Below are 14652 nucleotides of genomic sequence, written 5' to 3' on the forward strand. Positions count from 1 at the left end.
AAACTATGCCGACCAATCAGAAGGATGGAAAAAACAGCCTTGGTTAGAAAATAAGATGTTTGATGTATCTGTCATCTGAAGAAAACTTTAAACATCCCCGTTCTTCAGGATTTATATGCTAGAAGGTAAAAAGCCATGCTAACAAGATAGCCTGCTGTTGCCATGGAAACACAGCGCTTCTCAGCACGTTTGTGGGCGAAGCCATGCGGATATCTGTCCTGTCCGCACACAGCTGGACCATCTGAACATCTGCGTCCTGGCTGGTTTTCCTGTCATGCTAACACGCAGGCGGTTCTGCAAAACCCAGAACCAGGACGGAAAACCTCCATCTGGACCAGAACCAGGAAGGAAACCTCCATCTGGACCAGAACCAGGAAGGAAAACCTCCATCAGGACCAGAACCAGGAGTAAAATTTTCATCAGAACCAGAACCAGGAAGGAAAACCTCCATCTGGACTAGAACCAGGACGGAAAACCTCCATCAGAACCAGAACCAGGACGGAAAACCTCCATCAGTACCAGAACCAGGAAGGAAAACCTCCATCAGGACCAGAACCAGGAAGGAAAACCTCCATCAGGACCAGAACCAGGAAGGAAAACCTCCATCAGGACCAGAACCAGGAAGGAAAACCTCCATCAGGACCAGAACCAGGAAGGAAAACCTCCATCAGGACCAGAACCAGGACGGAAAACCTCCATCAGGACCAGAACCAAGACGGAAAACCTCCATCAGGACCAGAACCAGGACGGAAAACCTCCATCAGGACCAGAACCAGGAAGGAAAACCTCCATCAGGACCAGAACCAGGAGTAAAATTTTCATCAGAACCAGAACCAGGAAGAAAAACCTCCATCTGGACTAGAACCAGGACAGAAAACCTCCATCAGGACCAGAACCAGGACGGAAAACCTCCATCAGGACCAGAACCAGGAAGGAAAACCTCCATCTGGACCAGAACCAGGAAGGAAAACCTCCATCAGGACCAGAACCAGGATGGAAAACCTCCATCAGGACCAGAACCAGGACGGAAAACCTCCATCAGGACCAGAACCAGGACGGAAAACCTCCATCAGGACCAGAACCAGGACGGAAAACCTCCATCAGGACCAGAACCAGGAAGGAAAACCTCCATCAGGACCAGAACCAGGACGGAAAACCTCCATCAGGACCAGAACCAGGACGGAAAACCTCCATCAGGACCAGAACCAGGAGGGAAAACCTCCATCAGGACCAGAACCAGGATGGAAAACCTCCATCAGGACCAGAACCAGGAAGGAAAACCACCATAAGGACCAGAACCAGGACGGAAAACCTCCATCAGGACCAGAACCAGGACGGAAAACCTCCATCAGGACCAGAACCAGGAAGGAAAACCTCCATCAGGACCAGAACCACGACGGAAAACCTCCATCAGGACCAGAACCAGGAAGGAAAACCTCCATCAGGACCAGAACCAGGAGTAAAATTTTCATCAGAACCAGAACCAGGAAGGAAAACCTCCATCTGGACTAGAACCAGGAAGGAAAACCTCCATCAGGACCAGAACCAGGACGGAAAACCTCCATCAGGACCAGAACCAGGATGGAAAACCTCCATCAGGACCAGAACCAGGAAGGAAAACCTCCATCAGGACCAGAACCAGGAAGGAAAACCTCCATCAGGACCAGAACCAGGAAGGAAAACCTCCATCAGGACCAGAACCAGGAGTAAAATTTTCATCAGAACCAGAACCAGGAAGGAAAACCTCCATCTGGACTAGAACCAGGACGGAAAACCTCCATCAGGACCAGAACCAGGACGGAAAACCTCCATCAGGACCAGAACCAGGAAGGAAAACCTCCATCTGGACCAGAACCAGGAAGGAAAACCTCCATCAGGACCAGAACCAGGATGGAAAACCTCCATCAGGACCAGAACCAGGAAGGAAAACCTCCATCAGGACCAGAACCAGGAAGGAAAACCTCCATCAGCACCAGAACCAGGAAGGAAAACCTCCATCAGGACCAGAACCAGGAAGGAAAACCTCCATCAGGACCAGAACCAGGACGGAAAACCTCCATCAGGACCAGAACCAGGACGGAAAACCTCCATCAGGACCAGAACCAGGAAGGAAAACCTCCATCAGGACCAGAACCAGGAGTAAAATTTTCATCAGGACCAGAACCAGGAAGGAAAACCTCCATCTGGACTAGAACCAGGACGGAAAACCTCCATCAGGACCAGAACCAGGACGGAAAACCTCCATCAGGACCAGAACCAGGAAGGAAAACCTCCATCTGGACCAGAACCAGGAAGGAAAACCTCCATCAGGACCAGAACCAGGATGGAAAACCTCCATCAGGACCAGAACCAGGAAGGAAAACCTCCATCTGGACCAGAACCAGGAAGGAAAACCTCCATCAGGACCAGAACCAGGATGGAAAACCTCCATCAGGACCAGAACCAGGACAGAAAACCTCCATCAGGACCAGAACCAGGATGGAAAACCTCCATCAGGACCAGAACCAGGAAGGAAAACCTCCATCAGGACCAGGACCAGGAAGGAAAACCTCCATCAGGACCAGAACCAGGAAGGAAAACCTCCATCAGGACCAGAACCAGGAGTAAAATTTTCATCAGAACCAGAACCAGGAAGGAAAACCTCCATCTGGACTAGAACCAGGACGGAAAACCTCCATCAGGACCAGAACCAGGACGGAAAACCTCCATCAGGACCAGAACCAGGAAGGAAAACCTCCATCAGGACCAGAACCAGGAAGGAAAACCTCCATCAGGACCAGAACCAGGAAGGAGAACCTCCATCAGGACCAGAACCAGGAAGGAAAACCTCCATCAGGACCAGAACCAGGAAGGAAAACCTCCATCAGGACCAGAACCAGGAAGGAAAACCTCCATCTGGACCAGAACCAGGAAGGAAAACCTCCATCAGGACCAGAACCAGTAAGGAAAACCTCCATCAGGACCAGAACCAGGAAGGAAAACCTCCATCAGGACCAGAACCAGGAAGGAAAACCTCCATCAGGACCAGAACCAGGAAGGAAAACCTCCATCAGGACCAGAACCAGGAGTAAAATTTTCATCAGAACCAGAACCAGGAAGGAAAACCTCCATCTGGACTAGAACCAGGACGGAAAACCTCCATCAGGACCAGAACCAGGAAGGAAAACCTCCATCAGGACCAGAACCAGGAAGGAAAACCTCCATCAGGACCAGAACCAGGACCAGGAAAACCTCCATCAGGACCAGAACCAGGAAGGAAAACCTCCATCAGGACCAGAACCAGGAAGGAAAACCTCCATCAGGACCAGAACCAGGAAGGAAAACCTCCATCAGGACCAGAACCAGGAAGGAAAACCTCCATCTGGACCAGAACCAGGAAGGAAAACCTCCATCTGGACCAGAACCAGGAAGGAAAACCTCCATCAGGACCAGAACCAGGACGGAAAACCTCCATCAGGACCAGAACCAGGAAGGAAAACCTCCATCAGGACCAGAACCAGGAGTAAAATTTTCATCAGAACCAGAACCAGGATGGAAAACCTCCATCAGGACCAGAACCAGGAGTAAAATTTTCATCAGAACCAGAACCAGGAAGAAAAACCTCCATCTGGACTAGAACCAGGACAGAAAACCTCCATCAGGACCAGAACCAGGACGGAAAACCTCCATCAGGACCAGAACCAGGAAGGAAAACCTCCATCTGGACCAGAACCAGGAAGGAAAACCTCCATCAGGACCAGAACCAGGATGGAAAACCTCCATCAGGACCAGAACCAGGACGGAAAACCTCCATCAGGACCAGAACCAGGACGGAAAACCTCCATCAGGACCAGAACCAGGAAGGAAAACCTCCATCAGGACCAGAACCAGGACGGAAAACCTCCATCAGGACCAGAACCAGGACGGAAAACCTCCATCAGGACCAGAACCAGGAAGGAAAACCTCCATCAGGACCAGAACCAGGATGGAAAACCTCCATCAGGACCAGAACCAGGAAGGAAAACCACCATAAGGACCAGAAACAGGACGGAAAACCTCCATCAGGACCAGAACCAGGACGGAAAACCTCCATCAGGACCAGAACCAGGACGGAAAACCTCCATCAGGACCAGAACCAGGAAGGAAAACCTCCATCAGGACCAGAACCACGACGGAAAACCTCCATCAGGACCAGAACCAGGAAGGAAAACCTCCATCAGGACCAGAACCAGGAGTAAAATTTTCATCAGAACCAGAACCAGGAAGGAAAACCTCCATCTGGACTAGAACCAGGACGGAAAACCTCCATCAGGACCAGAACCAGGACGGAAAACCTCCATCAGGACCAGAACCAGGAAGGAAAACCTCCATCTGGACCAGAACCAGGAAGGAAAACCTCCATCAGGACCAGAACCAGGATGGAAAACCTCCATCAGGACCAGAACCAGGAAGGAAAACCTCCATCAGGACCAGAACCAGGAAGGAAAACCTCCATCAGGACCAGAACCAGGAAGGAAAACCTCCATCAGGACCAGAACCAGGAAGGAAAACCTCCATCAGGACCAGAACCAGGACGGAAAACCTCCATCAGGACCAGAACCAGGACGGAAAACCTCCATCAGGACCAGAACCAGGAAGGAAAACCTCCATCAGGACCAGAACCAGGACGGAAAACCTCCATCAGGACCAGAACCAGAAAGGAAAACCTCCATCAGGACCAGAACCAGGAGTAAAATTTTCATCAGGACCAGAACCAGGAAGGAAAACCTCCATCTGGACTAGAACCAGGACGGAAAACCTCCATCAGGACCAGAACCAGGACGGAAAACCTCCATCAGGACCAGAACCAGGATGGAAAACCTCCATCAGGACCAGAACCAGGACGGAAAACCTCCATCAGGACCAGAACCAGGACGGAAAACCTCCATCAGGACCAGAACCAGGACGGAAAACCTCCATCAGGACCAGAACCAGGAGTAAAATTTTCATCAGAACCAGAACCAGGAAGGAAAACCTCCATCTGGACTAGAACCAGGACGGAAAACCTCCATCAGGACCAGAACCAGGACGGAAAACCTCCATCAGGACCAGAACCAGGAAGGAAAACCTCCATCTGGACCAGAACCAGGAAGGAAAACCTCCATCAGGACCAGAACCAGGATGGAAAACCTCCATCAGGACCAGAACCAGGAAGGAAAACCTCCATCTGGACCAGAACCAGGAAGGAAAACCTCCATCAGGACCAGAACCAGGATGGAAAACCTCCATCAGGACCAGAACCAGGACGGAAAACCTCCATCAGGACCAGAACCAGGATGGAAAACCTCCATCAGGACCAGAACCAGGAAGGAAAACCTCCATCAGGACCAGGACCAGGAAGGAAAACCTCCATCAGGACCAGAACCAGGAAGGAAAACCTCCATCAGGACCAGAACCAGGAGTAAAATTTTCATCAGAACCAGAACCAGGAAGGAAAACCTCCATCTGGACTAGAACCAGGACGGAAAACCTCCATCAGGACCAGAACCAGGACGGAAAACCTCCATCAGGACCAGAACCAGGAAGGAAAACCTCCATCTGGACCAGAACCAGGAAGGAAAACCTCCATCAGGACCAGAACCAGGATGGAAAACCTCCATCAGGACCAGAACCAGGAAGGAAAACCTCCATCAGGACCAGAACCAGGAAGGAAAACCTCCATCAGGACCAGAACCAGGAAGGAAAACCTCCATCAGGACCAGAACCAGGAAGGAAAACCTCCATCAGGACCAGAACCAGGACGGAAAACCTCCATCAGGACCAGAACCAGGACGGAAAACCTCCATCAGGACCAGAACCAGGAAGGAAAACCTCCATCAGGACCAGAACCAGGAGTAAAATTTTCATCAGGACCAGAACCAGGAAGGAAAACCTCCATCTGGACTAGAACCAGGACGGAAAACCTCCATCAGGACCAGAACCAGGACGGAAAACCTCCATCAGGACCAGAACCAGGAAGGAAAACCTCCATCTGGACCAGAACCAGGAAGGAAAACCTCCATCAGGACCAGAACCAGGATGGAAAACCTCCATCAGGACCAGAACCAGGAAGGAAAACCTCCATCTGGACCAGAACCAGGAAGGAAAACCTCCATCTGGACCAGAACCAGGATGGAAAACCTCCATCAGGACCAGAACCAGGACAGAAAACCTCCATCAGGACCAGAACCAGGACGGAAAACCTCCATCAGGACCAGAACCAGGAAGGAAAACCTCCATCAGGACCAGAACCAGGATGGAAAACCTCCATCAGGACCAGAACCAGGAAGGAAAACCACCATAAGGACCAGAAACAGGACGGAAAACCTCCATCAGGACCAGAACCAGGACGGAAAACCTCCATCAGGACCAGAACCAGGACGGAAAACCTCCATCAGGACCAGAACCAGGAAGGAAAACCTCCATCAGGACCAGAACCACGACGGAAAACCTCCATCAGGACCAGAACCAGGAAGGAAAACCTCCATCAGGACCAGAACCAGGAGTAAAATTTTCATCAGAACCAGAACCAGGAAGGAAAACCTCCATCTGGACTAGAACCAGGACGGAAAACCTCCATCAGGACCAGAACCAGGACGGAAAACCTCCATCAGGACCAGAACCAGGAAGGAAAACCTCCATCTGGACCAGAACCAGGAAGGAAAACCTCCATCAGGACCAGAACCAGGATGGAAAACCTCCATCAGGACCAGAACCAGGAAGGAAAACCTCCATCTGGACCAGAACCAGGAGTAAAATTTTCATCAGAACCAGAACCAGGAAGGAAAACCTCCATCTGGACTAGAACCAGGACGGAAAACCTCCATCAGGACCAGAACCAGGACGGAAAACCTCCATCAGGACCAGAACCAGGAAGGAAAACCTCCATCTGGACCAGAACCAGGAAGGAAAACCTCCATCAGGACCAGAACCAGGATGGAAAACCTCCATCAGGACCAGAACCAGGAAGGAAAACCTCCATCTGGACCAGAACCAGGAAGGAAAACCTCCATCAGGACCAGAACCAGGATGGAAAACCTCCATCAGGACCAGAACCAGGACGGAAAACCTCCATCAGGACCAGAACCAGGATGGAAAACCTCCATCAGGACCAGAACCAGGAAGGAAAACCTCCATCAGGACCAGGACCAGGAAGGAAAACCTCCATCAGGACCAGAACCAGGAAGGAAAACCTCCATCAGGACCAGAACCAGGAGTAAAATTTTCATCAGAACCAGAACCAGGAAGGAAAACCTCCATCTGGACTAGAACCAGGACGGAAAACCTCCATCAGGACCAGAACCAGGACGGAAAACCTCCATCAGGACCAGAACCAGGAAGGAAAACCTCCATCAGGACCAGAACCAGGAAGGAAAACCTCCATCAGGACCAGAACCAGGAAGGAGAACCTCCATCAGGACCAGAACCAGGAAGGAAAACCTCCATCAGGACCAGAACCAGGAAGGAAAACCTCCATCAGGACCAGAACCAGGAAGGAAAACCTCCATCTGGACCAGAACCAGGAAGGAAAACCTCCATCAGGACCAGAACCAGGAAGGAAAACCTCCATCAGGACCAGAACCAGGAAGGAAAACCTCCATCAGGACCAGAACCAGGAAGGAAAACCTCCATCAGGACCAGAACCAGGAGTAAAATTTTCATCATAACCAGAACCAGGAAGGAAAACCTCCATCTGGACTAGAACCAGGACGGAAAACCTCCATCAGGACCAGAACCAGGACGGAAAACCTCCATCAGGACCAGAACCAGGAAGGAAAACCTCCATCAGGACCAGAACCAGGACCAGGAAAACCTCCATCAGGACCAGAACCAGGAAGGAAAACCTCCATCAGGACCAGAACCAGGAAGGAAAACCTCCATCAGGACCAGAACCAGGAAGGAAAACCTCCATCAGGACCAGAACCAGGAAGGAAAACCTCCATCTGGACCAGAACCAGGAAGGAAAACCTCCATCTGGACCAGAACCAGGAAGGAAAACCTCCATCAGGACCAGAACCAGGACGGAAAACCTCCATCAGGACCAGAACCAGGAAGGAAAACCTCCATCAGGACCAGAACCAGGAGTAAAATTTTCATCAGAACCAGAACCAGGATGGAAAACCTCCATCAGGACCAGAACCAGGAGTAAAATTTTCATCAGAACCAGAACCAGGAAGAAAAACCTCCATCTGGACTAGAACCAGGACAGAAAACCTCCATCAGGACCAGAACCAGGACGGAAAACCTCCATCAGGACCAGAACCAGGAAGGAAAACCTCCATCTGGACCAGAACCAGGAAGGAAAACCTCCATCAGGACCAGAACCAGGATGGAAAACCTCCATCAGGACCAGAACCAGGACGGAAAACCTCCATCAGGACCAGAACCAGGACGGAAAACCTCCATCAGGACCAGAACCAGGAAGGAAAACCTCCATCAGGACCAGAACCAGGACGGAAAACCTCCATCAGGACCAGAACCAGGACGGAAAACCTCCATCAGGACCAGAACCAGGAAGGAAAACCTCCATCAGGACCAGAACCAGGATGGAAAACCTCCATCAGGACCAGAACCAGGAAGGAAAACCACCATAAGGACCAGAATCAGGACGGAAAACCTCCATCAGGACCAGAACCAGGACGGAAAACCTCCATCAGGACCAGAACCAGGACGGAAAACCTCCATCAGGACCAGAACCAGGAAGGAAAACCTCCATCAGGACCAGAACCACGACGGAAAACCTCCATCAGGACCAGAACCAGGAAGGAAAACCTCCATCAGGACCAGAACCAGGAGTAAAATTTTCATCAGAACCAGAACCAGGAAGGAAAACCTCCATCTGGACTAGAACCAGGACGGAAAACCTCCATCAGGACCAGAACCAGGAAGGAAAACCTCCATCAGGACCAGAACCAGGACGGAAAACCTCCATCAGGACCAGAACCAGGATGGAAAACCTCCATCAGGACCAGAACCAGGAAGGAAAACCTCCATCAGGACCAGAACCAGGAAGGAAAACCTCCATCAGGACCAGAACCAGGAGTAAAATTTTCATCAGAACCAGAACCAGGAAGGAAAACCTCCATCTGGACTAGAACCAGGACGGAAAACCTCCATCAGGACCAGAACCAGGACGGAAAACCTCCATCAGGACCAGAACCAGGAAGGAAAACCTCCATCTGGACCAGAACCAGGAAGGAAAACCTCCATCAGGACCAGAACCAGGATGGAAAACCTCCATCAGGACCAGAACCAGGAAGGAAAACCTCCATCAGGACCAGAACCAGGAAGGAAAACCTCCATCAGGACCAGAACCAGGAAGGAAAACCTCCATCAGGACCAGAACCAGGACGGAAAACCTCCATCAGGACCAGAACCAGGACGGAAAACCTCCATCAGGACCAGAACCAGGACGGAAAACCTCCATCAGGACCAGAACCAGGACGGAAAACCTCCATCAGGACCAGAACCAGGACGGAAAACCTCCATCAGGACCAGAACCAGGACGGAAAACCTCCATCAGGACCAGAACCAGGACGGAAAACCTCCATCAGGACCAGAACCAGGAAGGAAAACCTCCATCAGGACCAGAACCAGGAAGGAAAACCTCCATCAGGACCAGGACCAGGAAGGAAAACCTCCATCAGGACCAGAACCAGGAAGGAAAACCTCCATCAGGACCAGAACCAGGAAGGAAAACCTCCATCAGGACCAGAACCAGGAGTAAAATTTTCATCAGAACCAGAACCAGGACGGAAAACCTCCATCTGGACTAGAACCAGGACGGAAAACCTCCATCAGGACCAGAACCAGGACGGAAAACCTCCATCAGGACCAGAACCAGGAAGGAAAACCTCCATCAGGACCAGAACCAGGAAGGAAAACCTCCATCAGGACCAGAACCAGGAAGGAAAACCTCCATCAGGACCAGAACCAGGAAGGAAAACCTCCATCTGGACCAGAACCAGGAAGGAAAACCTCCATCAGGACCAGAACCAGGAAGGAAAACCTCCATCAGGACCAGAACCAGGAAGGAAAACCTCCATCAGGACCAGAACCAGGAAGGAAAACCTCCATCAGGACCAGAACCAGGAGTAAAATTTTCATCAGAACCAGAACCAGGAAGGAAAACCTCCATCTGGACTAGAACCAGGACGGAAAACCTCCATCAGGACCAGAACCAGGACGGAAAACCTCCATCAGGACCAGAACCAGGAAGGAAAACCTCCATCAGGACCAGAACCAGGACCAGGAAAACCTCCATCAGGACCAGAACCAGGAAGGAAAACCTCCATCAGGACCAGAACCAGGAAGGAAAACCTCCATCAGGACCAGAACCAGGGAGGAAAACCTCCATCAGGACCAGAACCAGGAAGGAAAACCTCCATCAGGACCAGAACCAGGAAGGAAAACCTCCATCTGGAGCAGAACCAGGAAGGAAAACCTCCATCTGGACCAGAACCAGGAAGGAAAACCTCCATCAGGACCAGAACCAGGAAGGAAAACCTCCATCAGGACCAGAACCAGATGTTTCTACATGGAGAGGAGAGAGGACCCCAGTGCATCATGGGACGTCTCCCAGTAGCCTCGGTCTATACCAGCAGGGATGGATCAGGGTCACCAATCCGGACCTGATTTATCAGGAGGGACAGTTTGAAGATGATCTGCAGGTGAAGAGGAGGTCTGGAGCCAGACTGGGATCTGGTCCTGCTTCCTGGAGCCAGACTGGGATCTGTTTCTGCTTCCTGGAGCCAGACTGGGATCCGGTTCTGCTTCCTGGAGCCAGACTGGGATCCGGTCTGCTTCCTGGAGCCAGACTGGGATCCGGTCCTGCTTCCTGGAGCCAGACTGGGATCCGGTTCTGCTTCCTGGAGCCAGACTGGGATCCGGTCTGCTTCCTGGAGCCAGACTGGGATCCGGTCCTGCTTCCTGGAGCCAGACTGGGATCCGGTCTGCTTCCTGGAGCCAGACTGGGATCCGGTCTGCTTCCTGGAGCCAGACTGGGATCCGGTCTGCTTCCTGGAGCCAGACTGGGAAGAAGTCCTTTAGGGAGTGTGTTAAACTGTCTTGAACCTGCGATGCGCGTTAGAAGTCTTTCGACTCTCCAGACGCTTCGTTCGGTTTTATGGCAGTCCTGCTTTCTGTCTCCTCGTTGGACCGGCAGACTCTAAGCGCATCACTAAGTCCAGGTTTCTGTGTTTCAGGGTTGGACAGCAGGACGTGGACATCAAACTGTCTGGCCACTTCATCAAGGAGATCCACTGTGTGTTTGTGAGTGAGACCAACGAGCAGGGTGAAGGTGAGACGCTGTGCGTTTGTCTGGCAGCTGGTTGGCAGTTGGCGTAGCGCCCCCTGCTGCTGGGATCTTCCATCACTCAGCGACACATTTTTATCTTTCTCTAACAAGAAAAAATCTCGTTTTCCATTTTCAGGTTAGAAACTTCTATCTAGAAAAGATTAAATAGAAAACTAACCTGGTTTAAACTGGTTGCTAGGCAACGTGTTGCCATGGCGTTCAGGTTTTACTCTGGATGAATGACTCCAGCATTAGATTGACGTGCGGTCGTCCTGCCGTTATCTGTGGAAGACCAGCTGCTTCAGCTTCTTCTTCTGTGGTGTCTGAGCGGTGGCTGGACAGATGATGGATGACGATCTTGTCGTTTCGTCGGATTCCTTCTAAACTTCCTGAATCGCCTCGATGATGCGAGCGGGCGTTCAGGGTTTTGTTTGAACTTTATCGAAGCTAAGCTGTGCAAACATTGACAGCGGTTGTTGCTATGGTGTTCCGGGGAATCCAGATTTATCCGGTTTTGGGTTCCAGCTGAGAACCGACCAACATGTTTTCAGTCCAGAAGACCCGGCCGGTCCAGACGTAGGAACCAGCACCCCCTGCTGGGGTGGAAGGTCGAAGAACCGGGTCTGTACAGAGAAATCCTTCATCGGAATTTTTGCCTGAAATGAAGAAGTGATCTAATTTCCAAAGTCGTAGATTTGTCTTGATTAGAGATTTGTCTTTACAATACGTTTAGTGTGCTGAGTTTCCAGTGCAAACCGGCGAGTTCCGTTTGTTGCAGCCAGTTTGTTGGTGAAAATCGTGTTTATATGTGTAGTTTATCCATCATAACCACCCGGACTGGCCTCTGTTGTCACATTTTTACAGCAGTTTGTGATTTCTGTAGTTGTAAACTCTCAGAAAGCGGCCAGCTACCTGCTCTCAGAATCCGGTTTGCGTTCCTTCGTTCCCCCTGCTGTGACGGCGGAACAATGTTCACTAAATCTGATAAAATGTTGAGTTTGACTTGAACATGTGGGGGCTGTGTTTTCACTGAGTGACTCTTTCTTCTTCTCTTCCTGTAAAAGCTGCCTGGAAGTCTGTCAGGTATCGTTTTAGCATCTTTGCTTCTCGTTACCGTGGTGATATCCCCCATAGTTTCCAGGTTGCGCTCATCCAGACAGATGAGTGAAAGTTGGAGCGTAGCTCAGACCATGACGTCCTCCCTCCCTCTGCAGTGGTCGTCACGCTGGAGCCGCTGGTGGGGGCCGAGACCTACGTCAACGGGAAGCAGATCACCGAAGCCGTCGTCCTGAAGCAAGGTAAAACCGTCTGAGACCGCATCCAGAGGAGAGTCCAGGACATACTCGGATGTCCTGTTCAGAAGGAAACACAGTTTTTCTCCCTGCAAAGAGTTTCTGCAGCTGATCTTTCTGTGTTTGTGGACTTAACGAAGGTTAAAACCCGTTTCAAACAGAACCTGTAGACTTCCAGCAGGAACTGGGTTTGGTTTTCTGGAACCTTTGTGGTCCTCAGTGGGAAAAGGGGGGAAGAGTTTGTAGGTGTTCCCAGGCTTTACAGCCTCTAATTAGACGTAGCGTTACAGGAAGGGGCTCAGAAGACCTGAAGTTGAGTTCAGTCATCGGGCAGTTCGACGGCGTGAAGAGCAGCCGGTTGGGAAGGTTCCGGCTTCTGGCTAGATCTGGGATCTGTGAGAGGAATTACAGCTGAAGGAGGTGGCTGTAGAGGAGCAGGTCAGGGCACCGTCCTCCCCCAGAACCTGTCCTGGATCCGCAGCGAGAACAGAGCTTTAAGAACCCGTTTTCCTGACAACAGGAGCATTTACAAAATGAACTCAGCACCTTCTGATCTTTCACCGTGAAGCTGAGGATGTCAGTCGTTCTGAAATCTACAGCAAACCCATTTCAGGCAGAGTTTAGGACCAGGAGGCGGTGGAACCGGACCAAACCCCTCCTGCAGCTTAAATAAAGCTGAGAGGAGCTTTAGCAGCACCTTTCAGTAAAGTCAGTCAGCATTTCACTTCATCCCCAGCATCTCCGTTGCTAGGTAACCGCATCGTGATGGGGAAGAACCACGTGTTCCGGTTCAACCACCCCGAGCAGGCGAGGCTGGAGAGGGAGCGCAACGCCACGGCGGAGCAGCAGGGGGAGCCAGAGGACTGGAACTACGCTCAGAGGGAGCTGCTGGAGAAGCAAGGCATCGACATCAAGCTGGAGATGGAGAAGAGGTGAACAAACTCCACTTTCTAGAACAGAAAAAGTGTGCAGCGACCTGTTGATGCTGACTGGCTGGCTTGTGTCAGACTGCAGGATGTGGAGACTCAGTACCGGAAGGAGAAAGAGGAGGCGGATCTGCTGCTGGAGCAGCACAGACTGGTGGGACTCTGCTTTTTACCTGCAGACTGCAGCCACTTTTCATGCCGTCTCAACCCTGTGTGTGTGTGTGTGTGTGTGTGTGTTCAGTATGCAGACAGTGACAGCGGCGACGACTCGGACAAACGCTCCTGCGAGGAAAGCTGGAGGCTGATCTCCTCTCTGAGGGAGAAGCTGCCCGCCAACAAGGTCAGAACTCCTCAAACTCTTCTTTGTTGTTGTCTCCATCAGCAGTTCTTCGGTTCCCTGCAGGACTTTCCAGGCCTCCCCTCACCTTCAGCCCAGTTCCTGAACTGGACCAAAGTCGCGGGATGAACCAGTTTCTGTAGTTTTGTCTGAAGATGTTCTGGTTTGCTACTTGGGCTGTTCTCGTGGCCGTACCGGAAGAAAACTTGGACTTCTGCTCTTCAGAGCCGTAACATCTCCGCTTTGTGTTTCCAGGTGCAGACAATCGTGAAGCGCTGCGGTCTCCCCAGCAGCGGGAAGAGGAGGGAGCCTCTCAGAGTCTACCAGATCCCCCAGAGGAGGAGGATCAGCAAAGACCCCAAACGGGTCACCATGGAAGACCTGCGCATGCAAGCCGTCAAAGAGATCTGCTACGAGGTCTTAAACTCACCGCATGAGCCGATGGTCACTCAGAGTTGGCCTGTTTCCTGGTTTCTCAGTCTGTCGCTGCCCCCCCCCCCAGGTTGCCCTGGGAGACTTCCGCCACTCCCGTCAGGAGATCGAGGCGCTGTCCATCGTCAAGATGAAGGAACTCTGCCGCATGTACGCCAAGAAGGACTCCAATGAGAAGGAGAGCTGGAAGGCCGTCGCCCAGGACGTCTGCGACACCGTGGGCATCGGAGAGGAGAGGAGCCCCCCCACAGAGGAGGGGGGAGGGGGAGGAGAGACGGGCGAGGGAGGGGAGAAAGGAAAGGTTTACGACTTGAAGGCTCATATTGATAAACTGACAGACATCCTGGAGGTGAGTTTTCCTGCAGATCCCGT

At 51.6% G+C, this 14652-nt stretch overlaps 1 protein-coding gene across 2 annotated transcripts in view; it reads left to right on the plus strand.

The window, feature by feature from the left end:
* Positions 1-14652, plus strand: part of LOC306768979 (kinesin-like protein KIF1C) — a 60029-nt gene that overhangs the window by 37800 nt on the left and 7577 nt on the right. For both annotated transcript variants that reach the window (XM_079257479.1, XM_079257480.1), the window contains exons 19-25: positions 11202-11296; positions 12508-12591; positions 13337-13517; positions 13593-13665; positions 13753-13851; positions 14104-14265; positions 14351-14629. In XM_079257479.1, the coding sequence (XP_079113605.1) occupies positions 11202-11296; positions 12508-12591; positions 13337-13517; positions 13593-13665; positions 13753-13851; positions 14104-14265; positions 14351-14629 (973 nt within the window). The remainder of the gene's footprint in view (positions 1-11201; positions 11297-12507; positions 12592-13336; positions 13518-13592; positions 13666-13752; positions 13852-14103; positions 14266-14350; positions 14630-14652) is intronic.

The sequence above is a fragment of the Telmatherina bonti genome (assembly GCF_933228915.1).
Source record: "Telmatherina bonti genome assembly, chromosome: 18".
Lineage (NCBI taxonomy): Eukaryota > Metazoa > Chordata > Actinopteri > Atheriniformes > Telmatherinidae > Telmatherina > Telmatherina bonti.